At 38.3% G+C, this 25984-nt stretch overlaps 1 protein-coding gene and 1 pseudogene across 6 annotated transcripts in view; one reads left to right on the top strand and one right to left on the bottom strand.

Moving 5' to 3' along the window:
- The window catches only part of LOC111338629 (myelin regulatory factor), a 54752-nt gene that overhangs the window by 13888 nt on the left and 14880 nt on the right, over positions 1-25984 (top strand). For 3 of the 6 annotated variants that reach the window (XM_088737080.1, XM_022945144.2, XM_022945145.2), the window contains exons 17-25: positions 397-516; positions 2068-2241; positions 3295-3351; positions 3794-3847; positions 4003-4121; positions 4584-4677; positions 5260-5354; positions 5715-6037; positions 6721-6912. In XM_088737080.1, coding sequence (XP_088593206.1) covers positions 397-516; positions 2068-2241; positions 3295-3351; positions 3794-3847; positions 4003-4121; positions 4584-4677; positions 5260-5354; positions 5715-6037; positions 6721-6912 — 1228 coding nt within the window. Of the gene's footprint in view, positions 1-396; positions 517-2067; positions 2242-3294; positions 3352-3793; positions 3848-4002; positions 4122-4583; positions 4678-5259; positions 5355-5714; positions 6038-6720; positions 6913-16004; positions 16172-20821; positions 21005-25984 lie in introns of those variants that run through there. The other 3 variants (XM_022945146.2, XM_022945147.2, XM_088737081.1) reach the window with 3 other exon arrangements.
- LOC111338631 (uncharacterized) lies at positions 23960-24937 on the bottom strand (annotated as a pseudogene).

Genomic DNA, 25984 nt, shown 5'->3' with positions numbered 1-25984 from the left:
TATGATAATAAAAACGATTTTTTTTTATTAATATATTTTGCTTATGTGGAGAAAGTACTACCAGGCATTCGCCAATAGGTCGGTTTTGGACAGTCGAACTCCAATTTCCTGCGCAAACTTATAAAGGAAAATATGAGATGACAATTTAAGATGATTCGTAGTTCTCGACCTTGCTGCAAGTCTTCCAGTTTTCCTTAATCCAAAAAACCAGCACTCAATATTACAACTTTCCTTGGAAACGGTAGATGAAGAACGCTTTTTTATGCTTGTGCTACAGCCAAAATCCAATGTATTTATCTATATCCTGATGTTCTAGTGTTGCACGTGTAAAGCTTTTCTGGAATCTCTGTGAAAACCATTGAGTGCCTAGCCAATTTTTTACTTTTGTTGTTTCAGGGTCGTGTTGGAATCAACACTGACAGGCCAGAGGAAGCATTATCAGTTCATGGGAATCTAAAGGTCACTGGTCGCCTTGTGCATCCATCGGACATAAGAGTCAAGGAGAGCATAGAGGAGGTGAAGTGCTATATATTTAAACCGTCTGTCTTTGGCAGATGGAGTTAAATGTTAAGAAATGCTACCACATTTCCTTGACCAAGAAGCGATCCGTTGTCATATACTACCATATTACATGCATAGTCAGGTCTTGGAACATGTAACTTCCTATGATTATCTGGGTGTTAGATTAACGAGCAAGCTAAATTGGAAAGAACACTGTGACAAAACTTCCAACAAAGCCAATAGGGCTCTCGGGCTGGTCAAACGGACTTTACAACCGTGTACGCCCGAAGTCAAGGAAAGAGCCTACAAAGCAATTATTCGACCTCTACTAGAATATGCAAGCGCTGCATGGAATCCACAAACAAACAGGGACACTGAAACTATCGAAAAAGTCCAGCGACGGGCTGCTCGTTTCGTCGCACACGATTACAAGAGATCTACAAACTCACAAGATCTTGTAAATCAACTTGGTTGGGACTCCTTGGAATCCAGACGTTTGCTGGCCCAAGTGACTCTTTTTTATAAAATCAAAAATAATCTCATCGATCTTGAATTCCCACCTTCTATCCAACCAGCTCTTAGACCAAGGATCCAACATGCCATGCTCCAGCCCCACACAAGTGTTTTGGCGCACAGTTATTCTCCGTTTATACAAACTGTTCGGGTATGGAATAAACTGTCAACTCAAACAGTCCAAGCTAAGAACATTACTTCTTTTAAATCATTAGCCATAAGGCACATTCAGAACATGAAGACCCCGAACCACCTGAAAAGATTTTGAACTATTTACATTTATTGTTTCTTTTAGACTTTACATATGTATCGTAGATTATTAGCACTATCAGTTAGTTATTCTATATCTCCCAGCGTTAGCCTAGCTATTTGGGAGTGTAAGTTCTAAGTTCCAATGTAGTCCCTTTTGTGGGAGATTGGTTACATCTGGCCAGATTAGGGGCTGATCATAAGGTGACGAGAGGTCAAAATCTGCCCAGAGGAAGCAAAATCACAGGTCAATTCCGGCTTATTAGAGCATTTTTACTGTTGTGTCGAAAAGCCAAGACCAAACTAGTTATCCCAGCGACCAATTGGCCAATGAGAATTCAAAGTGAAAACAAGGAAACTGCTTTTAGCGCGGGAAAACGGAAGTGACTGAGTCGCGTTTGTATCTGATTGGTTGAGAGGATGGCGCGAGTTTTATAGACCAATCACAGTGCAAAGTTATGTAAAACCACAGCAATCCCAGATGACCTTAGACACTCAAATTGGAAATTGTTCTAGGGCAAAACTCATGGTGATATCTGGTTTGCTATCTTGAAATTCACCTGCGGCCTCTCTGGGAATCATGGCTCTCCATTTTGTTCATGGGACACCGCCAACGAATGGAAAGTGATTTTTTGTGCTTGCATACCTGTGCAAAATCTAAGAAAAATAACACCACGAGCCTGCAGTGCGAGCGATGACGAACAATGTAGCTTTGATGAAGTTGAATGGAAGCCATGAAAAAGTTAGCTCTTTGACTGAGTGTCTGACTGATTGACTGACTTACATGTCACTTTTTCTCTTCAGGTGGATACCAGAGAGCAACTTAGAACTATTTCCAGAATCAATCTTTACAAATACCGCTTCAGTCGCGAGTATTTAGAGCACGCAGGTTTAAGAGCAAGTGACTCTGAGGGGGAGGACACAGGGGTTCTGGCACAGGAAGTAAAAGAAGTCTTACCAGAGGCTGTGAAGGAATCAGTGAGTGGGTTATATACCTATATCGTTCAAATGTTGGCACCTTGTTCCCACGGTAGGCCACGCAGGAAACGTTATGCTCCAACGTTGGTAATTCAGTATATAATTTGGACTGGGAAGTTGAAGTCCATTCGTGTATAGTGTGACCGTTGATATGAACACCGGCTATTGATCTGTGGAATCGTGAAAGAATTCCATTTCAGAAACTGTCTTAAAAATAGCGTGGCTGACAAGTTAGATAAGCTTGAAACATATTAGCTGGGACCATCATTAACAATAAGTATGGTGAACTATCGGTTGATAGTAAAAAGTAAATGGGAAATGTCGGTTTTCCTGTAAAACTTGAACCATATTACTAAAAAAAAAAACAGAAAAAACACAGAAAGACTTCACCACTTACTCAATTATCGACAAGTGTCTTCTAGCCCAAACTCGTATTTAAGAAACTCCTTTTAGAACCATTTTATCATGAAATAAATATCTAACCTTCATCGTGAATACACAACATATCTAGAGTTTGTTACTTGGATATGACAACAACAACAACAACAACAACAACTTTATTTGCACCCCTGAATTAAATTAAATTTACATTACAAAAAAGTAATAAAACAAATAAAATAAAGTGCATAGCTGCCCAAAATAACCACCAGGCTAATAGAATTGAGCAGCCATCTTTAGGATTTCAAATACTGTAATGACTAACGGTGTCGGGTACTTAAGACTTTTTAAAGTAACACATACACTGACAAACACAGAAACACAGAAACAAAAACTAGTTACAAGCTAAAAATACAAATTAGCGAAAATAAGCAAGAAAAAACAATATGTATAGGCAGATTAACTGACGGAAGAAAGAAAATGTGTGGTAAAATTAAGTCAGTTAGTAACTTACAAGAATACTTGATTTTAACTTTTTCTTAAATTGTTTCAGTGATAGAAGCTTAATTTCATCACTGATTGCATTCCAAACCTTAGTGCCTTGACAATGACACTTACTATGCATCATTGATATTTTACATTTTTGCCAACATTCCTCTTGACTAATTTCTCCAGGAAGATGTCATTTTACCTGATGGAAAAATGATTGAGAGATTTTTGGTTGTTAATAAAGTAAGTTTGACCAATGATTCCCTTGAAATATGCCAAAACAATTAACTAATGAGATGAGTAGATTGTCAAGGGAGCTTTTGTCGGTTAAACACTTAGACGTAGTACATACAGGACATTTCAGCCGTCAATTCACTGTAAGGAGTTACTGTCAAAGTTGTCTGACCACGAATCCTTTCATCATAGCTGAAGGTTGCGTCACATGTTACAAAATACGAATTAAGTTCTGATGAATTATGCTCCTTTGAATTCAAAAACAAATTTTTTAACTGATTCCCTTTATGGATTGCGTCCCAGCGCGGATGCTTCCAGTTCGCCTGGGAAATCCCTACGGAGAATTATCTTGCTCAGAAGTACAAAGCACACACCGTTTGGGCCTGAAACCACGTAGTAGATCAGTGTTCTTTTGTTTTCATGCTTTTGACAATGCTGTTTGTTTCCGTAGGAAAGAATCTTCATGGAAAATGTTGGTGCGGTCAAAGAGCTTTGCAAACTGACGGTAAGTAAAAACTTATACCCAAAGAAAGCCTCTCAATTGTCCGTAAAGCGAGAGGGCGTATATTGAGCTTAATTGTCATATTGATATCCTGCATAAGAAATGCTGCAAGTTATTCATGTCACGAAATGATATTTTGTTACTTGTAACTCTTGCAGGACAATCTGGAGGTTAGAATAGACGAGCTGGAAACAATAAATCAAAAATTACAAAGAAAACGCTGTGATACCGTTAGCACGTTCAGTAGTTTGAGCTTGTCGAGGTGTAGTTCTTTCAGGTGAGTTCGCCAGATCTGCCAGTACTGCTATATGATTTAATAATTTAGAGGGTGCGCGCTATCATAACAGAATGTTTTGGTAGGAAAGTAGGCGTTTAATGTAGGTTGGGAGGATTGTTCGAAGGTGTAGTTTTGGCGGGAATTTGCAGCCACTGACGAGAGTTTTTCTGGTGGAAACAGAGAGGCAGCCGTCGGCGCGAAGATATTTTAGTGTTGCGAGAACAGACCAAATTCTGGAAAGGGAAGAAAGGCCATGTTATCTTGGCCAGGGCTTGCCATACAAATTTTTCTTTCGTTCCGTTTGTATTTCATATCTCTTGTCATCATTTTATTTAGTTATAGACCTTAAGGATATTTGAAATGGCTGACCGACTTAGCCCTGAAGGGAAGAAGTTTTAAGTTATAACCCCATGCAACATTGAATTTGGATCTCTAATTTGTACAATTACATCAATCCTGCAGAGCATCGATCAGCAGCAAGAAGCCAACTCCAGAACGAAAAAAGAGATGCCATCATCACCATTACTGCCACTATCATCATCACCACTGCGCATGTGTACGTACCTCTTATCTTTAGAAAGGGAAAATTTTCTATTAAGATGTCTAAAGTAACCGGGGATTGCTTCGGTTTAGCTTTACTCCGTCGCATGATTGGTCTAGAAAGCTCGCGCCACTTTCTCAGCCAATCGCGATTGGGTCACCTGCGTTTTCCCGCGCTTCGGTTTAACTTCATTCCTCCGCATGATTGGTCTAGAAAACTCTCGCAACGGTCTCAACCAATCAGATTCAAAACTCACTTAAATCGCGACTGGGTCACCTGCGTTTTCTCGCGCTTTAGAAAATTGTTTTAGTTCTGATTGGCTTCTTTTGACACTTCGTTTTGATTGGTTGTTGTGATTACATTGGTTTTGGTTTTACGACACTCAATCGAAATACTTATAGAAATAACGTGAAAGCAAGCAAACTGCATGGAGCACGGGTTAAGTTAATAGGTTAAAAGTTAAAGCCAAAGTTAAAAGTTATCCTTGGCTTTAATTTCTCATGAAGAAGAGCGTGTATAAGAGCCAAGGTTTTGTTGGGTTTTGTCTCAATAACCGTGTATTGAACAACCTGGTCCTGGATTTTTGTTTCCCAACAGAGGCCTCACGGAGTTGTTCATGATGAGCCAGGATGGTGCTCGCCCAGGTTCATGCAGATTGTTGTCGTGTCTCTCATATTCGCCGTGGTTCTCTGGTAAGATGAAAATTTTGGCTCTCGAGGTCAAATTCGCAATTCTCCCTTCCAGATGCCTCACATTTCCTTTAAATCAGTTAAGAAAACTTGAATTCTTATCATGTCAACATCCTCAATTTAATCGCTGCGTCTTTCGCATCCTTTCCCAGTTTGACTGTGATGATTACTAGCCAAAGAATATCTTGGGAAGAAATTCTCTTGCTGCGCATTTGTTATATGTGTCAGTATAATATTGAATGCAATTTTTTGTTTCTTATATTTTGTACAGTGTAATAGCTTTCCTAAAAGGCTTATTTTAGGTATAATTTGACGAGGTAAAACTATTAATTGAACGTTTCTTCTTTTTTCTTTTTGACACAGCGTTGTTGGAATAACTGTTGTCGTATCTGTTGGAAAAGGTTCAATCGATAAAGACACTAGAAAAGGTTCAAACGGAAAAGACGGAGTCCACGGGGTCAACACGAACAGCACAGAGTCACCCAGTTTGCCAACGAAGATACCTCCTTTTCCAAACTTTACCTCGATTACACCATCTCCGCTTGAAAATAAGACAGTTTCCTTGACACCACATTTTAAGAGCTCAACTACGCACGAAAGGAAACGCAGCACAGAGGCTGAAACTTCCCATACCTTGACTACACACGTCACCTCGACAACACCAAGGCAGACTTCAGTGTCACATGGTAACTTTCTATAAAATGTGTCAAGCTACTAGGTGTTCGTAGATTGGTTCTTAGGAACCAGTCTCGTTGCATATCCCCTGGGGGTGATTGAAGGTTTTTTTTGTAGGGGGAGGGGAGTTTGATCAAGTGGTTTTCTTGAGGGAACGGAGGGGGGATCATTCGTCGCCAACAGAGTATAAAGGGAGGAATAAAGATTGTTAATTGCCAATGAGGGAGAATCATTAGAAAATGACAGAGCCTTATAAGGGGAGGAGGTTAATTTTATCGCGCGGAAGGAAGCTCTCTTTAATTGCGAATTGTTTTTCTGTGCAATTGAAAAAACCCACCGTTTTGTGGCTCCTTTTAGAAGGTGCAAAGCTGTGTTTTTATTTTATAAAGCTTACTTAGAAAACCTGGTTATGTGACGAGCTGCGTGAACAACTTTTTCTTCTTTCGCGCACCTGGTACCATAACAAGAGGGAACGGTAACAGAATATTGGAGAATGTTAGCGGAAAGATTGTTGTGTAATTCCCATTTCTAGTATTCTTGAAGTGCCCGGCAGCTAATTTTGAGAAGTGCTACCTTTATATTAAACGCTATCTAAACGTTCGAAAGGTCCACCATAATAATGCACGTTTTCAATTTGAAATTAGTGATCTTTTAATTTGGTGCTGAATGCGTTGATCATCTCGCCCATTTGCAGACAGAAAATCGCCCGATACCTCTTCGGCAACTACTCACACGCCCAAGAATGTCCACGAAACGAGCGAGAGTTACTCTACTCGTAGAAACTCACCAAAATCGAGGCGATGCTGTCAACGGAGAAACACTGATCTACAGGAAAGACTGCTTAGAGACAAACAGGTGTATTTCGGGAGCCCCACCCAACCCGGGAGTAAGTACTTGCTCCGTATTTGCTTTTGCTTAAGCGTAACATTTCTCAGTCTCAAAAATTTGTTCACAACTGATGAGAACCTTACAACAGGAGGACATCTCTCTAAGATTGTTAAGAAGTATTTAGTTGGTTAAGTCATGATTTAGTCATTTGTTTATTTTTAACATGTAGTTACTGTTTGATTTCGAAGTTATTTGGGTTTGAGCTATCGCGATTAGTTTTCAAACTGGCTATCTTGACTAACTACCATCGGTAGACAAACTACCAGTTAAATCTCGAAGTCGTCTGATACATCGAGTTATAACATAACCAAAGTAAAGTGCGCGCTCTGATTGGTCAATTTAGCGTCCTCCATTTGCCCATGGGTGTACGCTGCTGACGTGAGCAAATGCAAAGACTATTTTTCTGCGCGCGCTTGCTTTTTCTGGTCACGTAAGATTTGTTAACTAAAAGGGAACTCTTTCCCTCGCCTCGAGCGACTCTTACGCTTCTTTCGTGCTTAGCAACTTCCCGCGTGCATCCATAACTCAATAGTATACGCTGTGGTGTTTACCAATTGTTAATTAGGTTACTGAGTTAAATGTGGCAGTGATTTAAAAGCGTTTTCTTAGAGCTGAAACTTTTTCCCCTCTTTTATGTTCTTCTACCATGGAAATATAGGATCACTCACGTTTTCTGGGAAACCATTCGATTTTAAATCGTTACGATTTAGAAGTCACTCGATAAACGATTTATAGCGAGACTTGTTTGTTTTTGTTTGTGAATAGAAACGAAACTCGTTTGTAGAAAGGAGACTCGTTTGTAGAGACGACACACGTTTGTAGAAACGACACATTTGTAGAAACGAGACTCGTTTGACGAAACGAGAGTCATTTTGTGAAACGAGGCTCATGTGACAAATTTTGCTCTTGGCGCATGCGCAGATGTATAGATTTTCCCAGGGTAAAGTTTTAGGTTCAAGATTAGCTGGGATTTTGCTGCAATACGTTAAGGTAATCTCTATTTTCTTTTTCTTGGGATGGTAAAGTACAGGAAAGGCCTTCACCGATATTTTTATAGAGCTTGTAAATTTCAGCGCATATAGTAGCACTGAAAATTTGTGTCGAATTAAGTTCAAAGCTTGGGATCCTGTCCCATTACTAAAGTTACTTCATTCTTCCACAACAAGAGGGAAGCCAGAAATCAAAACCATGAAAGATGTAAATTTTGATAAATAATAATTAAATATTCATTATGCAAGGAATATTTCATCATATTTTGCTGTTTTAGACTTTTTTCCCCTTTAAGTACCTTATTATAGGAAATTAACAATGCCTGTTAATTTTATGTATCTTAATTTACCTCATTTTTAATTAAAATTACGTTAATTTAAAGCATCGTTATTTTATGACACCTTTATTATGAGCAAAGCTACAATTCCTCTACGTCACTGTCAGAGTCGGTGTACGCATCGTCATTTAATATTAAATTCAAAATGTCCTTAGATCCATCAGTGTAGCGATCGTCTTCTCCGAGGGAATAACTCACTTCTTCAACTTTCTTGCGCAAAATGTCTTCCGCATTTTTGTCATCCCATTTCACAGTCACCGCAATAGGTATTTCTAATCCACCTTGAACAAGTGGAGATGGCTTATATTTTATCGCAGTGACCTCTCCTTTTATGACAGCTTTTCTCTGCAGTGCGTGCCAAATATATCGCCTCAATTCTATTGGAATATGTCCGACAGTAGAAGGAAATATGGTTCCTGGCAATATTGTTTGCCCAGCAACTGCAAACTGGTCGTGTTTATTGTCTTTCTCTTGCTTGAACGTGAGCTGTTGCTTTAAAAATGGTTTCCAGCTTGTGCGATACACGTGATAACCTCTTAAAGCAGTGTTGAATTTCAATGTGGGAACGGCTTCATCCGTACTTGTACCACTCATTATTTCACTGGCCTACTGAAATGAAGAACCGAGCTCTTTAGGCTTGTACAGCGATTACCTTTATCTTCAATGGTCAACAGTTTTCCGGTCTGAGGGGGAACACGTGAAGACTGGAATTTGCGATCCTGTGAGGAAACATGCCGTTTCCGAGATGGAAAGCCAGTAAAGTGCAAGATGTGATTTGATTGGTGGATTTCGATCCTTCGTGTTCAATTTTATATGAGCGGGGAAATCCGCAAATTTCTTAAGCGCAAACGCACCAGACATGTCAATCCTAATGTATTTCACAAGAGAGGGATCAAATACACAAGGCATTATTCTTCCTTAGCAGAGAAGAATCTGGAGTTTTTCATTCAGAATATGTCAGCATAGTCACAGAAGTGCAATCTATGCCGCAAGTCAAGAGAAAGAGAAAGACCTACCGCGAAGATAAGAAAATTAAAATTGCCAAATATGCCAACAGCCATGGGACCGTAAACGCTATAAAACATTTTAGACACGACTTCCCAAACCTGACTGAAAGCACTCTACAACCCTGGGTGGTTAAGAATCGACTTGAAGAGAAAAATACGAGTTCGAGTGACTGTATTCAAATCTCTGAGAGAAGAGGGAGATCCTCACTGCTGCCTGATGAGCTTGACAGAAAGCTCCGAGCGTTCATTGTCAGCACAAGGATTGCAGGACGGACTATCAACAAGCATGTTATTTATGGCATTTTGATGGGTCTCATTAAGAGTGATCTCGGAAGATATGGTCAGTATTTAAATTTTGTGATTACCAACGGTTGGTTACAGTCCCTGTACCAGAGAATGAACTTGACTCGAAGGATTGTAACCACGTCAAGGCCTGCTATCACCAAAGCAACTTGGCTCGAAGTAAAGGCAACGTTTCTACATGATATAGTGTCCGCTATAGTTGAAGATGAAATTCCCGATGAACTTATTCTAAATGTTGACCAAACACCGTCTAAGTTCCTACCGACGGATAACGTCACGATGGCAGAGAAGAGTTCTAAGCATGTATCCAGAAAAGGGAGTAGTGACAAACGTGGAATTACTGTTACTTTGGCGGAAACGTTAACAAATATTACCATTTCAACTCATTTACACTGGTAAGACAAGCCGTTCACTGCCGCAGGTTGAATTTCCAGCCGGGTTCTTTTTTTAGTTACAATGAAAAGCAATGGCTCTGGTAAATAAAATAATATACCCGTATGTCACTAAAGTCAAAGGAGAGTTAGGCCTCCCTGAAACTCGAAAGGCATTGCTGGTATGGGATGCGTTCAACGCACAAAGTACAGATAAAGTCCTGAGCGAGCTGGAAAGGCTGAACATAAACGTTGTCGCAGTACCAAAGAACGTGACTCATCTGTTACAGCCTTTGGATCTAACAACAAACGCATCTGTCAGCAACAAAAATAGTCCATGGGCCAAAGTAGGTTCTCATCACCACTCAGGGGGGGCGAAAATGAGAGTGTTACCTGAATCAGTATCTTTAACATAATACATTATTGGCTCAGAGCCACAATTTTACGATTTTTATTTGAAAGAAAACTAAATCAAAACATAGTGAAACTCGAAAGGCATCATGAATAATTTACCCAGATGGCGGCATCGCTGCCTGGTAGGTGCATTGAAATTCTTGTGCAACCTCCATGTTTTTATGGCGTACTTTGCCCAAAATCTAGAGTGATTATAGGCTTCTAAAAGTCAAAGCTTATTAAAAAGAAAACAAAATAAATACTAAGTATTATTTTCTGCTAATTAGCTTACATACTTAAAAATATTCGAAAGCTGGTTATCGAATGTGAACAAGTCATTTTGCCATCACAAATCTTTGACTAATATCTTGAGTTTCTTCGATCACATCTATTGCAAAATCCAAGGCTTATCAGCTGTTTGATCTGAGAGAAGCTGACGTCTTACATGCTCTTGGATAATAGAAAGCTTCTATTACAACATTTCTACATCTCAAATCAAGGAAATTCAGCAAGCTTAAGCTGGCCTGTACTTCTGTGATGCACTTCACCCAAATATTAGTAAGATGTCATGGCCTCCGAAATCTACCGAGCTGTGTGATAGTGCAGTCAAACTTTCAGAAGAACTAGATGCGTTTCTATACTCTCCTAACTGGCAACACACACATCTCAGCAGAATATTCTGATCGCGTCCGGCGCCTTGTTACCTCTTTTGGCCAGGACATTATTTAAGGAGTTACGGCAGGATTACAAAAACCATCCAAGCAAATACTGTTATCGTATGCCGAACAATGTTCAACTTATCCAGATGCCACACTGATGGGGGCACGAGATCGTTCCTTTGCCTGAAACTATCAAGCCATATATCAACGCAACACTCCCGTGGGATAATATAGATAGATTGGAGGAGACCCTTTCTGGCGCGGGAACTAAAAAGCCAGTGGCTAGAATGGATTTAACATTTCTGTCCTTAATGAGGTTCAACTGTCTCACTGGCTGTCAACAGGTATCTCCCGAGTATGGATGCACCTGCTACGGACATGGCTACCGTTCACAAGGTTCTAGTGCAGTCCCTCGAGGTAAAGAACACGCTCAACTTAAAGAGCATCGTCTTCGTCTTTGACTTAACACTGTATGCAAAGGCAAGCGAGGGACAATGGAAACAAAGCGCGAAATTTAAAGATATGGTTATGAAAATGGAAGTCTTCCACTCAGCATGCACCATGTTGTCCATCACTGGCAAGCGCTTCCAGGATGCTGGCTTGCGAGAACTGTGTGTAGAGTGTGATGTGATAGCAGGAGGTTCTATTGCAGAAGTTCTAAAGGGACTTACTCGTGTATGAAGCCCTTATGAGACTGGCGTGGCAAGGATTCGGGACCTGGATAATGAGAGAATTATAAGCAGTCTAAGAGTATCGTTGAAAGCTTATTTGGTGAGATTGACGATTTGTATGATGATATGTGCAAAAGGCAGTTCAAGAAGTATGTGACCACTGCTTGTAGTGTCAATTCTGTTCATCTGTTTGACAAGTACGTGTTTCTTCGGTACGAAAGCGGAAAGATATACGAACTATGCGTATCATAAACTAAATATGGTAGAGACCCTCCATGGTAAAATTCTGCGACGCAATGACCAAACTTAAACTGAAAACATTTGGTGATCTCTCAAAGAAGATGAAAGTTTAACGTGAGACAAGTAAGAAAGTGATAATTGAGATTCGCCGTGCACTGTTTGCTCCAATGATCACTATTGCTGAGAAGAGAAAACTGAAAATGAATGTAATTCCTCTGTCACCCCCTCTGAAATTTGCCTCGGGCCTGAAAAAATATACCAGTTGCAGATGTGATACCACAACCGCTCATTAACTTAGAATTTATATCTTTGAGATGGTTTTAATTTCTGTCATCCCTCTTATTGTGGAAGAAGGAATGGATCACTCACGTTTTCTGGGAAACCACTGGATCTTAAATCGTCACGGTTTATAAGTCACTCGATAAACGATTTAAAGCGAGACTCGTTTATAGAAACGAGACTCGTTTGTAGAAACGAGACTCGTTTGTAGAAACGCCACTCATTTGTAGAAACGAGACGCGTGAAACGTGACATTTGTCGAAACGAGACTCGTTTTGCGAAACGAGGCTCGTGTGCCAAATTTTGCTCTTGGCGCATGCGCAGATGTATAGTTTTTCACAGGGTAAAGTTTTAGGTTCAAGATTAACTGGGATTTTGCTGCAATACATTTAGGTAATCTCTATTTTCTTTTTCTTGGGATGGTAAAGTGCAGGGAAGGCCTTAACCGATATTTTTATAGAGCTTGTAGCATAAATTTCGGCACATAAAGTAGCACTGAATATATTTATGTCAAGTTAAGGTCAAAGCTTCGGATCCTGCCCCATTACTAAAGTTACTTCATTCTTCCACGGCAAGAGGGAAGCCATTTTTATAGAGCTTGTAGCATAAATCTCGGCACATAAAGTAGCACTGAATATATCTGTGTCAAATTAAGTTCAAAGCTTCGGATCCTGTCCCATTACTAAAGTTACTTCATTCTTGCACAGCAAGAGGGAAGCCAGAAATTAAAACCATGAAAGATGTAAATTTTGATAATTAAAAATTAAATTCTGAACTTCATATTCATTATGCAAGGAATATTTCATCATATTTTGTTGTTTTAGACCTTTTCCTTTTAAGTAGACGCAGAGCTACTTGAACTCAGGCTTTCTATATCGTACATCTGGAGTTATCTTTAGGGGACTTCCCTATAACCATTGTTACTATCGTCACGCAATTTTGTCATTTCCGGTCATGAATGTCTACTTGTTTTTATTTTTGTCTGCTAGAGTGTAATGAATGTTGTTATGGGACTAGACAATAATCAAAATAATATATTAGTATATAGGGGTAGGTTCCAACAGATGCCAAAGGTTGAAATTGAAGGGCTTTTCAATGACTTTGGTCAAGTTGTAGGTATTTTGAAGGACCTTTTTTGGAAAGGTTTCCATAAGCAATTTTAAAATTATTTAATTTTTTTCTCAGCTTTTCCTTTAAAGTACTGCAATTTTCAAGTTGAAAATTGCTAAAGAAAAAGCATTGCATAAATCAAGCTCTAGTCCTCAAATTCAAGTACTTTCAAGACCTTGAATTTTTTATTTTTGAATTCAAGCATCTTCAAAGACTTTCAAGGCTTTTATGAACTATGAGTAGGTAATGTATTTGCCTTTAACTGCAAGGAGAAGGGAATTTTTTTTATCTATTATTGATATCGAGTCAAAGTTTGTTGCAAAATGTTCACCCAAGGGAAGTTTTCAGAAATCAGTTGATTGAAGCAATATTACTTCTCTGAATATTGAATATTGCTGATGGCCACAACCAGAGAAGTAGTAGTATTTACAGTTTTAGTATATTCAATTAGAGGGATTTGACTTTCATTAGATACCAAGAGGCAATACACGTATTTTGACCTTTTGGTGGGTTAAAAATACATGTCATACAAAAAACTGGAAACCTCATCGAAAACCCTGTGCATTCATTATTATTTCTTACAAGATTTTCAAGAACTGATTTGCTCTGAACTGAATCAGACAATGTTCCTTCACTGTGATCACTTTTAGGATCTAAACCTACTTCATTTCCACAAACATCAACAGTTTTTGGCAAATCATCTGACGGTACATACTTGTTCAAAGATAAATTTTCATATGATCTTTTGCCATACTGAATAACATCAGAAAAAGTGTTTGAATTCTATTAACTACATGATTTTATTATGGATTAGCAGAGTGAATGGACAGCCACAGCACAACTCACATTGAACTTTATTTATTTTATTTTTATTTTATTTTATTAGCTTTGCCCTGAAGAATACAAAAAACTAAAGATATACAAGCACTAGTAATAAGAATGTAACAATACACTTATAATAACTATAAAATTGGGCAGGGACACCGCAACAGCTTAAGCCAGTTACTGCAGACCCAGAAAATAAAAGTAATTAAAAGTATATAGATAATATATAAAAGTATATATAATAAATATCATAAATATATGAAGTATATAAAGTAGCAATTAAAATCACATGCAGCAGCTAATTTCTTGGTCTAAAAACCTGGCTGTGTTAAATTTCAAACACATGCCTTTGAAGCTCCTTGGAGAATCCGGGTCTTAGTTTACTGCTAGAGCCCACGAGGAATAACCGTAAAGAACAGATTTAAAGTTCTCAAGAGTAACATCATCTAGGTCAAATCTGCTAATAAGCAGGTTCCAGATTCTTTCTTGTTTCACAGGCATGACTCTGAATAATAGGTACTATTTTGAACTTTATTAATTTTAACTCCTTCCAACTCAAATATATCATTGTTATGTACACTCTGAAAATAATGTAGTAAGCTATTCAGTGATGATATTTGAAGCAGTAAACATGTACCTTGAGGATGGCTTCTACCATAAATATCCCTTACATGAGAATCGAATATTTTCAAGTCAAAATTGTTGAAGTTTTCAGAAATAATTGATTGAAAGGCTCTATCCTAGGTAGGTACAGTACTGATTTCCTTCTATTGTAGCTTCTTGATGAATAGGACCAGTTTAACTCTCACTTTATTGAGGTTCATAGTCATTCTCGAACACATTAAAAAATTGTGGGTAATTCTTTCTGCACTAAAGATGATTTTCTTGTAAACTGAGACAAACTTGAATACAACTGATTTCCAATATTCATTATTGACACAAGATCAATAGCAGAATTGGTTCCTTGTTTGTTGTTGTAAATCAAAGAGCAGAAACTCATAGCAACACATCATTTTCCTGAATTTTGTCCAAATACCAACTCATTAGCTTGGCTTTACGTTGCCGTTGTTGTTTTGCTAGTGTCAATGTACATTGGAGTAGGACCATGGTTTTTCTCTTTATCTGACCTCAGTTGAAATTTACAACAGTTTGATGCACGTGTCTGACTCTTGATATATCCTCACAGAAAAATTCAACAAATACTTCTCGCGTTGTGTAATTTCATGTAATCTTGCCTTCTTTGCACTAAGCTTACAAACATTCCTTGTAACTCTTCTAACCTCCACCTAACAACATACCCAAGAGGACTTCAGTATGCTTGGACCATAGTTAAGAGAGGGGACTGGTTATGAAGGCCGGCATACATCAGATAGCTAGGTTATTGTTCGAGTTTATCGAAGCCGACCAAGCGTGACCGTGCACACACATTCAAGATGGCGGCGAGCTAGAAGACTTGTGTACGTGGTTTGATCTGTTTCTAAAGCGTCATGATGTAGTTCTGTCTACCGGAACAGTTTATTTAAGTATCTAAACTCGAAATTACAATGCCTGGCGACAACTGTGCCGTGTTTGGTTGCGGTACATGTGGTAGAACGAAAGGAATCGGCATTTTTAAGTTGCCCTCCCTGCGAAATGCCGAGTATGAAAAATGGCGCAAAGAGTGGCTGAATCAGCTGACCAAAACAAGAATTATCGACAAAGATTTCCAAAGTCAAATCGATAAAGGAAAAGTATTTACATGTGAGAAGCATTTCGATCCAAAGGATATCGAAACATGTAAGTATTCGAGTAATTTTTGTATTTACAATTCTGTTTGGCCAGCTCACAAACCTACATGCTTACTGCAGTACCAGCTGCAGTATTCGTGCTTGTTCTTATTAATATTTTCTTTTATTTCTATTTCAGTTCCATCGGAAAAATGGTAAAGAAAAAGCTAAAGTTTGGAGCTTTACTGACTTTAAATTTTCCAAAGAGAAGTCATGACTTGGTAAACCGTCCTTCATGACCATTGAGGTCTGTTGTGCAAGATCAACCTGCGGTTGAAGTCAACAAGAAATACTATAGCAGCTTTATTGAAGTATGTAAAAGAGTCAAAACGCTGAAAACATTGTAGGAATGGACGGTGAATGAACTTAGCGATAGACTGCTTTTTCTAAAGAAAACAGCAGCAGTAATACTTCCAGAAATTGAGCTAATGATCGATGACAGCCTTGGGTTTTCAATTTCTGTATATGGATGGCTGCTTCCAGAAGACCATGAAATATATACTACAAACTTGAGATCAGTTTGCAATATAACTGTCTCAGATCTTATCAAATCTATCAATAGCCTGCAAATCTGTCCCGGTGTTGAGCCTTATGAGTTATCTAGCAAAATAGTTCATCACTCGATTCCCAAGCCTGTCGGTCCATTGTTCGCCGACAGTGATAGTTCATTTCCGCATCAAGAATATTGGAGAACAAAGAACTGCTCTGTCTTGTGTGGCAAAACACCAGTAACCATATAACAAAAAAAAAACATTTCACTGTGGCTTGAATTGTATTTATTTGTTTTCACGTCTCAAAAATAAAATGTATGTACTTGTATCTCTGTGTACAGTAGTATTCTCTATAATTATAAAAGTCCATTTGAGAGAGCAGCAAGGTTTTTGTGAAAAATCCATTTTTCAGCATTAAACAACCAAGTAGGTCTATTTAATGTAGAATCAGATGAAAAAGTTAGGGTTAGGCTGCTTTTCAGGGTTAGGGTTAAGTCATTAAAACACCTTTTATCATTCCGTAAATATGCAAATTGTATGGTTATTGTTAGGTAATGTGGGCTAACCCAATGATCGCTTATACCTCCATTTGCTGGATTTTTTGGTAGGAATTTATTTCCTCTCTAATCGAACTTGGATAAAATTTCTTTCTAACAATTGCGGCTTTTGCTTTGTGGATGATTTCACAGTAAATCTCGAAGGTGAACTGCTCTGTTTCCCTCGGCTTTTCGGACGAATCTGCACTATTTTGGTCTTTGTGCTTCGCTGTTTTGTGTCGCTTTAACCCAACCTTGCTTTTACATTTCTTGGAACACAGTTCGCATACTAGGTCATCGAATTCGACCTATTACAAATAGATACGATGTTAAAAAAAAGATACAGAATACCCAACATAAAGGCACGATAAACAGTTGAACTCGATCTTGTCAAACATACCGAAATGGTAATAGCAAAACAGTTGTTTTCTCTCGCTTTTTAAACTGATGAGGAAGGTTATAATACTTACATCGTCAGCAGCTTTTGTAAAGTATTCATCTAGCTCCTCTTCTTCTAAAATGTCTAAAATGGCATCAAAATCGTCTCCGAAAATAAAAAGTTCACTACTATCCGCCAATGTTTCCTTGTAGTGCAAATCAAGGATGTGAACGTTCGCGTGACGTCACGGTACGTTTCAACCTCAGGAGCCGAACAATAGGCCGGCCCTTTCATGTATGCCGGCCTTCATAACCAGTCCCCTCTATTAACTATACTTGGACGAATACGCTCGTAAACAAATTCCTTCAGTTTTCTGCCCTTTCTTCTGAGACGTTTCAGAGTAGCTTCCGGTACTCTTCTACTGGGTTCTCGATCACGTCTAAATACGTGTTTGTTTTTACATGTAAACATAATATGAGATAACTTCTTTGATATAGCAGGTTTCGCTTGATTTTTCTTGATAGAAGGTTCACTCGTAAGGGATCGCTCGTAAATTGATCTCTCGTGAAATTCGCAGACCGACCCGTTCCCAAAACGCTCCACAAGGCTTAGTGTGGGTCTACTGCGTGCGGTGCGTGGCTTTGTATGTATATTGGGCGTAAGAGCCATCGAATTTCTTTCGCGTGCATCAAGCAAGGAATTTGTCCACGAAGGCAGCCATTGCTTTCTTGCTTTAAACCAGATGCTCTAGATTCATTCTACGCATGCTCTTACATTTCACGCATGCGCCGTTGTGGAACTGCGTTCTGTGACCGAAGGCAAAAAAAAAGAAGAAACAAAGCCGAATTTATCTCGGCGTTTCCTTCGGAAAGCCCAAGTAATTAATGAGGACTGTATTCATAGGATATATGATATAAAAGTATATGATCATTTCTTTCTTAAAATGAATTTTTTCGTCGTAAAACATCTTTTATCTTATGGATCTCATCAAAGTAAACGCAAATCAAAATGACAAATCTAATTTGCCATGAAAAAATGTTCTGATATGTTTATGTCTAGGGAAATTTTCTAGATTATTACAGAGATGAGATTGCTTCGGTAAGGATTGTTTTAGAAAAAGAGCTTTGATTTATAAAATGATTGTTTGTGAATTTTTAAGAAACAAATAATGAGGTTAATAATTATGCACTTAGCAGCTGCCATCCTGGGGGTTGACCCTGGGGTCATACGGGGGAATAGACTTTTGTCGCCAATTTTTGTTCCAGGACGGGGGCATTGAACTGCATTTGCACTTCCGAGACAAGACACATGGGAAAAGACCCACTGGATTTTTGCCATTGCCGCCATCTTGAGAATAAAAGATCCAGACCATGGGGACTGGTTATTACCATTGATACCTACAGATGTTAAAAAACTACTTCTACTACTTTTTCTAGTTAGTCGCCGGCAAAAAGTCACCCAGGATGTTTTTAACTTTGACCCTGTATAGCCCTGTATAGTAAACACAAGCTGAAGTAAGTTTTTGTTTGTGGCAAATAACATTCTTTTGGAACATTACATCGTTTGAGTTAGTAGAGCATACTTCTTTGTCCTCAGGGGAGGGGCATTGGTAGCTTTATGTTGAACAATCTTATTGTTGGTTAGGGGGGTTAGGAAATTCCCAGGGGTCCCCCACCCCCTCCCCCCGGGATGGCCGCTAATAAGTGCATAATGACCATGATGACTAAAACAAAAATTTTTGTTATCAGTTGCATATAATTATAACTCGTTGATCTCTTTGCCCCTGGAAAATGTTGTCAAATAATACCATCTGGCCTGATTGCAATTGACTAATACATATTGGAAAACTTTTTATCATTTATTCTCATCACATTTGCAAAGGAAACTTTTTGACAGGTTTGAAAAGAAAAGTTAAGGCTATTTCAATATACAAGACATTGCATGCTAAATTTTACACTTATTAATAACTTCATCTACACTTTAACTAGGGTTTTCGTTTCCTTCTTGCTGAGATTCATTATTTTTCTTCTCTTTCGGGTCTTCTTTTTCTTCTTTTCTGGTTCTGTGAGGATAGTAAGAAGAAATTATTGTCGTCAGTTGTTTATAGGTTTTTGCTAATGGTCATGTGGGATTGGAATTTCCCATTTTGGAATGCTTTGAGCAAATTAGAAAACTGGAGAAATTCACCAGCCATGAAACTTAATGAATTTTGTTTGTTTAATCTTACCCTCACTTAAACTCTTCTCCTCAATGTCATGTCTTTGCTCTCTCATGTCCTTGTCATCTTTAAAGTTAGTATGTTCCATTTGATCATCACTGACATCTTTCAGGGATTCTCCTAGGTGTAACAAAATGTCTGATGCTGATTGTAAAACTACAAGTTTAAAAACTGGGTAACCAGTTCAATATTGATACAATATGTAAAACCAAACATTGTTAACAACTATTGGGACAATTTTAGGAGACATTTTAAAGGAAGCAATTTTTCAAATGTTACACTTTTCATTTTTAAGTTATATGAATTTCTCAAAAACCAATTCACTCCATAGAGTAGATAAGCATGAGCTATTTTTTGTAATGACGCACATCAGGAAGGAAAATATGTAGATTGAGACTCTACAACAGCCTTAATTCAGAAATACATTCATTGTTTTATTAACTGCTTAACTCCCAGTTGATTAGCATGTAACTTTTTAAACTTAAGTGGCAAATTTCTGTAACTAATTTACCAGAAATGTGTATCAGCTAGAGGAGAGATTTAACAATCAGATCTTGGGAGTTAAAGGGTTTAGGGGGTTTGATAATTGTCATTGATTGGCAAAATGTTTCAACTTACCTGAAAAGCTAAGATTCAGACTGGGGTTATTTACTTTTGGAGTAAGGATCATCAACTCGCTAAATGGACCTCTTCTTCGAAATGTGGTCCTTACTGCAGAAGGAAAATAGTCAAGTATTTTAATGACTTTGAATGTTATGTTTTGATTTGGGGAAGCTATGTGTTTAAAATGTTGGTAGTGCTCTGATGAAAGGAGAATTGCTCTGGATTCTTAATTTTCTTAGTAGATAGACAGGTTCTAGACGTCAACATTATCAACATTGGTTTTACCCACAAATGTTAATTGTGTAGTTGTAAACCTATAAAATTCTATTAAACCCAATTCTCGCAGCCTATGCATATATTACTATAATTAGATTAGGTATTGGTAGATATTTTAATCAACAATATCACTACCTTGCCTTCCAGTTTGGCTCTTAGCACTTTCAATCCACAAGTAGATAGACTTAAATTGTGCCAAGCACTTTAACAACCTATTTTAGGTGAAACCAAGGGGAAAAAGGAATTCAATTTATTACAACAATGGGGCATTAGTTTCTTAACGGATTGATTTGCTTCAAAACATGATATCAGTAATCTAAATCATCACATTCTTTATGAGTTGAAGATTTTTAAGGTAATTTTAGTGTTTCTGGTTTTGGAAGCACATGAGAACTTAAATATTTCAAATATTTTAAGCAATTTACCTTGCCATGTGTTCCTCATTGTTCCCAGGGTAAATTATGGCTAAGACCAACACTTTCTTGGCTCTTGCAGCTTGATGGCAGATCTACATTTACAAAGAAACGTTCGAGAAAGAACAATGCATTGATATGTGAAATTATGCAGTTTTCGGGTGATTATCAAAACCTAAATGTTAAGAAAGCACTTGATCTGAGAACAGTAATTGTGGCTGTCAATTTTGGACATCACTGTGGGTTACTGACCAGCAAAATATGAAGGGTCATCAACACATACCTCCTTGAAGTCGACATTCACAAAGAGGGGCTGGACATCTCTTTGGTCAAGCACCTCTTGGAAGCATCGAAAAAGGTCACTGAATTAACTATCATCTAAATTGAAGAGAAATTAAACATTACCTCTAACAAGTAAATAATTAACAACTATGAATTCACGCGTAGCACCTAAGATTTAATTTTTAATATCTTTTTAAGGAACTTTCTTGTAGAATTTAAAAGTCACATATTAAATGACGTCATTTACATATGAAAAAGTCACGTACAAAGCTAATGAAATTTTTAGGGGAAAGCAATTTTTGTTTGAATGCAAGTACGAACATGGTTCTATATTACGTACACAGCACTGTAACTTTTTTATTCTCATCGATATAGGTGAACTGCCTTTTAAAGCACTCATTTGAAGATGACTGGAATCGAGTTGTATTTTCCAAAAGCACTGATCATTAAACACATTTAGGGAATACAGTACCTTCACTTTTCTCAATTGTTGCCTTTTTTGGGGTAGTGGTATTTGGGTAGTTTCCACCTATAATACAGAATTCCGTAATATCAACTTCATATTTCAAAATGATTGTTATGCATTTTCAGAATTACCTGTTGTGCTGTTGTGATACTGATCATGAAACATCGCTGATTAATTTTCATTTGAGCCTACCCATTATGTATTTGCCAACTGTTGAAATTAAAAAGTGGCGGTAGGTTCTTATCCTGAATGTTATCTTTATTCAGACCGATGTATTTTTCCTAAATGAATGCGTATTAACCAATATTTCAAGCAGTTTTTCCCTACTTTTTTACTGGAAAGTAATGAATAGTAATCACGAATAGTAATTAAAGTAATTCAATATGTTCAAATCTTTACCTGGCTTTTCCTTGACCAAGATTAAATTTTTTCTCGTGGTCGTGCTGCATCTTTGTAAAATTAACTTTGCAGCGGGTATGCCTTTTAACACCCTCTCCATCCTGCTACCTCTACTTGTGGACTTGTAAATATGAATGCTTAAAAATTATATCAAAAAGTCAGCAGTAGAGACCACAAAATGTAAACTTATAAGAAAAACAGCTACTTAATTGGTTTCTCTTTACGCTTGTTTGCTTAGGTTTAAGATACAGATATGCTGCGCCAGCAAACCTCTCCTATGAAAAACGAGATTAAAACATCCAGTCCAATAATGGTTATAAAATAGGAAAAAACACGAATCAGCTTGTTGGTAACTTGGTGAGAAAAGCAAAATTTTATTTATATTACTGGATTGATCTTTTGCACCTACTTGACCATTCTAACTCTGAGCTGACTCGTTTACTTCCTTACGAGTTTTAATTTTAAAAGCAACGGCTTTAAACATGATGCACGAAAGAATATTCTATGTAAATCCAGCAAAAGAATGAAAGCCATACTTTCTATCTTTAAAGCCGCACAATCCTGGGAAAGTTGTTAGGATTGCTTCCCGAGTCTGCTTTTTGGTCATTCCCGTGGTGAAACAGACCATCCTGCGCCTCTCCTTCCCGATTCAATAAATCCCAGATGTGCCCACGTGGGGTGGACTTAACTTTCTCCTTCAGCCATACCAATTCGCGTCTAATTTCTCGTCCTGAAGGTAAAGGTTCGCTGCTTGAAGAGGAAGAGCTAACACTGCTAGCCATCTTGATGCTTGTGGAATAAGCAATTATCGGTGATGGGGAGCCTATTTTATATTAGTAGCCTCTCTCTTGGGGTTGTTTGTGGTTACTTCGCACCTTCGCGTGTGTCATTCGGGAAAAAAATTCGTACGTGCGCTAGTTTCGAGAAAACCCTAACAAACTATACATCAAAAGAAGTACAATTATCACTGCGTGTCACGTTTGCGGAACCAGTTGACGTGGCCGCGGCATTGACTGCAAACAGCTCGATGATTATGGCGTTTGCGTTGTCGTTACTGAAGCCCAAAGCTATCGATGTCTCTGACTTACCGCTGTTTGATTTTCACCTTAAGTGTCCTTTAGTGTTGTTTTTTACCCACCTTTAGTGTCTTGGAGTAGTTAAAAGCAAAATTGGCAGACGTTTCCAAGTGATTTTGAAGGGATTTTTTCGTTTTCTACGCACCCCGGGGAAACGGCCGAAAATTACGGTAACTTTTGTCTGAGTGGGATTCACTCAAGCACTATTTTATGACACCTTCCTCGTTTACTGATTGTTATAAATAATTATGAACATTATACACGAAAGAGAGCTGCGTTGTAAACCTTTTTAGTTACCTTTGGTTATGCTAAATTTTCCGTTAGTTTTATTCGCGGAATAAAAATTCCCACAGCTTGTGAAAACTAACTTGACCTACGTTTCCTGGTCACGTCTGCATTGATTTAATGAACACATATTCTTGTAAGTGTGAGAACATCACAAGAACGTTTTCAGCCTTCTCAAAATATAACGACTTTCAGCCCCAGCTACAAACTTAGACTAGCACGAGCCCTTCAATACAAGCTTTTCTTCATCCACGAATAAGTAACACTAGGTGAAGAGAGACTGCATGGGGTCATGCGTGTGGGAATTTCTCGTGGTAAAAGGAAGTTAGCAGAGGGAAGCCGTCAAGAAGAATTTCAAGAATTTCTTCGCGACCAGGTGCGCAAAACCGACCACCATTTTACTATAAAATTTACGGCTTACATATCAGCGATTAGTCACGCGCGTTCTCATCGTGGGGATGAATGAGCCAAGCGCTTGAGTGTCTTTGTACAAACTTCTTGCGACATACCCCGACATCCGTTCCGTGTTTTAGGATTTGGGGTCACATTCCGTCGTTCCGGGTCAGAGTTGAAAGGAAGTAATAAAAGAAACATTGAATATTCTCTGGAGAAAACAAATGCATCTTTATTGAGTACTTTATCCATAATTCATAACACTGCAAAAAGAAGCCTACTGTACTGTATAGTAGGTGTATTGCGAGGCTAGCACGGGCAAGAAGTTTGCACTGATTATGTCGTCAAGACCTCGCCACTGTCTCCACATTCTATCATCGAGGTATGCCTGGAGGTCATCGCGGGATATTCCACGCCGTGCTTTAAGAGGCATTTTCAAGTTGGTCCGCGCCGACTCGGCTTCTTGTGTATGGATACCAGTTACGGGATCCACAAAATTTTCCGTGTGAACTATAACTCGATGATATGCGACTCGATTTGGCAAGTGTCTTTGTAGATTGCGATATGCTCCCCAGTCGTCTTTATACACAGTGCTTCTTGGTTGCAGGCACTTGGCCAAAATTGGCTAAAGAGTGGCCCGATCCCTACGCCTGATTACCTGGTAGAAGCCTTTGGCTGGACTTGTGGCGGTGTATAGGACACCAAACACCCAGACGTCTGGGGCTCGTCTTCCTCTGTTGTACTAACATAGAATATATCGTTCATTGCTTTTTCTATGTAACTGCCTCAGACATCGGGAAATGTTTTAACAAAGATTTTCCAGCACAGTATATTTGTAGAGTAACTTGACAGGAAACAGTGACTCACCCTTAAATATTTTACACTATCAACTTTTAAGCCGTATACTAGGTTTTTTTGAAATCTTGCTGCTAATCGTGTACTTTGAGTAAAATTTCTATGGGTTTTTTTTAAATACGAATACGTCAGCTCGGGTGGAATTTGTTTGATTAAATGCTGCTACTTAAAACTTAGCAAGTTTTGAATTTACCTTTGCTTTATGGTTAAATTTACTCTCGTCACATTTCACAACGGCCGCTCCTCCGGCTGGAAACGGGAGGAATAGATTTGTCGTTAATTCCACGGAACAAATATCCTCCAAGGCACGAAATACTTTGCAAACCAGGTTGTTGGAGAGGGCCAGCATCCGCGTCGTCTTCTTACGGCTTAGATCCACCGACCAGAAGTATATCAGCATAATGAGCTGCCTTAGAGATTGCTTCGGAAACTTGGTAAAGAAAGAATTTGTCCTAATGCTTCGTTTCATCTTGCAAGTAAAGCATCTCCTGAAAAAAGATTGAGACTAGGTGAGACTACCGTTTTAAAAAATTTTCGGGATGCGTGAATATCTAGATATCCACATATCCGTCACAATAAAAAAAAAGGGGGGGAAATGAAAAAGAGAATAAATGATGACAAGGGAATCATACATCCTTTTTAATTACAATAGGCCTTTTGCAGCTAAGCCGTCACGTGACCTACTTTTCATGAAATTATGGGCTATAACTTAGCCGAATTCAGAAAAGGAAAAAGCATTTCGAAAATAACAAAATAGCCAAGTTTGAGGCCTCCATTATTCAAAAATGAGATTTGATGACACTCTGAATTTTGTAATAAATAAGAAGGTTTATATGGAAAAAGTTGCTGGAGAGCAAGGCCTTGCTCTCCAGCAACATTTTCCATACAAATCCTCTAAATTTTCCGAAAGTTCAAACCGCTGTAAAAACAGTGCTCTGTAATTCCCGGGGCCCAAACTTGGTCGTTTTGGTATTTTCGATATGCTCTTTCCATCTCTAGTATTCTTCAAGTTGTATCCCATAATATATATCTAATATTGATCACGTGACCCCGGCTGCAAAAGGCCTATTGATTACCATTTTATCAAGTGCAAATGGGGCGTCAGCCGTGGCCCACCTGGTCCCTGTCGTTCAAGAAGAATAAACTACGAGCAGAAGTTCACTAAAGTACTTATGTTGAGGCTGTTTTGGTTTTTGTACTTTTTTTGGTACTTTTTTTCTCTTTTATTTTCCTTCTACAAACAGATCAAGTTGGATATTAAATGAGATTGATTTTAACTTACCATAATTATGGTCATATTGCTGAGCTTCTTAGTCTTAATAGGATAACGTTCTTTCGTGTAAAAGTTTCCATCGACTTCGACAAAATAATCTTTAACCGGAATACTACAAAACGAAGACTAAAATATCTGAGGCCTCAAAACTTGATCCATAATTACTTTCATGCA

The sequence above is a fragment of the Stylophora pistillata genome, chromosome 10, assembly GCF_964205215.1.
Source record: "Stylophora pistillata chromosome 10, jaStyPist1.2, whole genome shotgun sequence".
Lineage (NCBI taxonomy): Eukaryota > Metazoa > Cnidaria > Anthozoa > Scleractinia > Pocilloporidae > Stylophora > Stylophora pistillata.
This window is presented reverse-complemented; position numbering and strand designations above follow the sequence as displayed.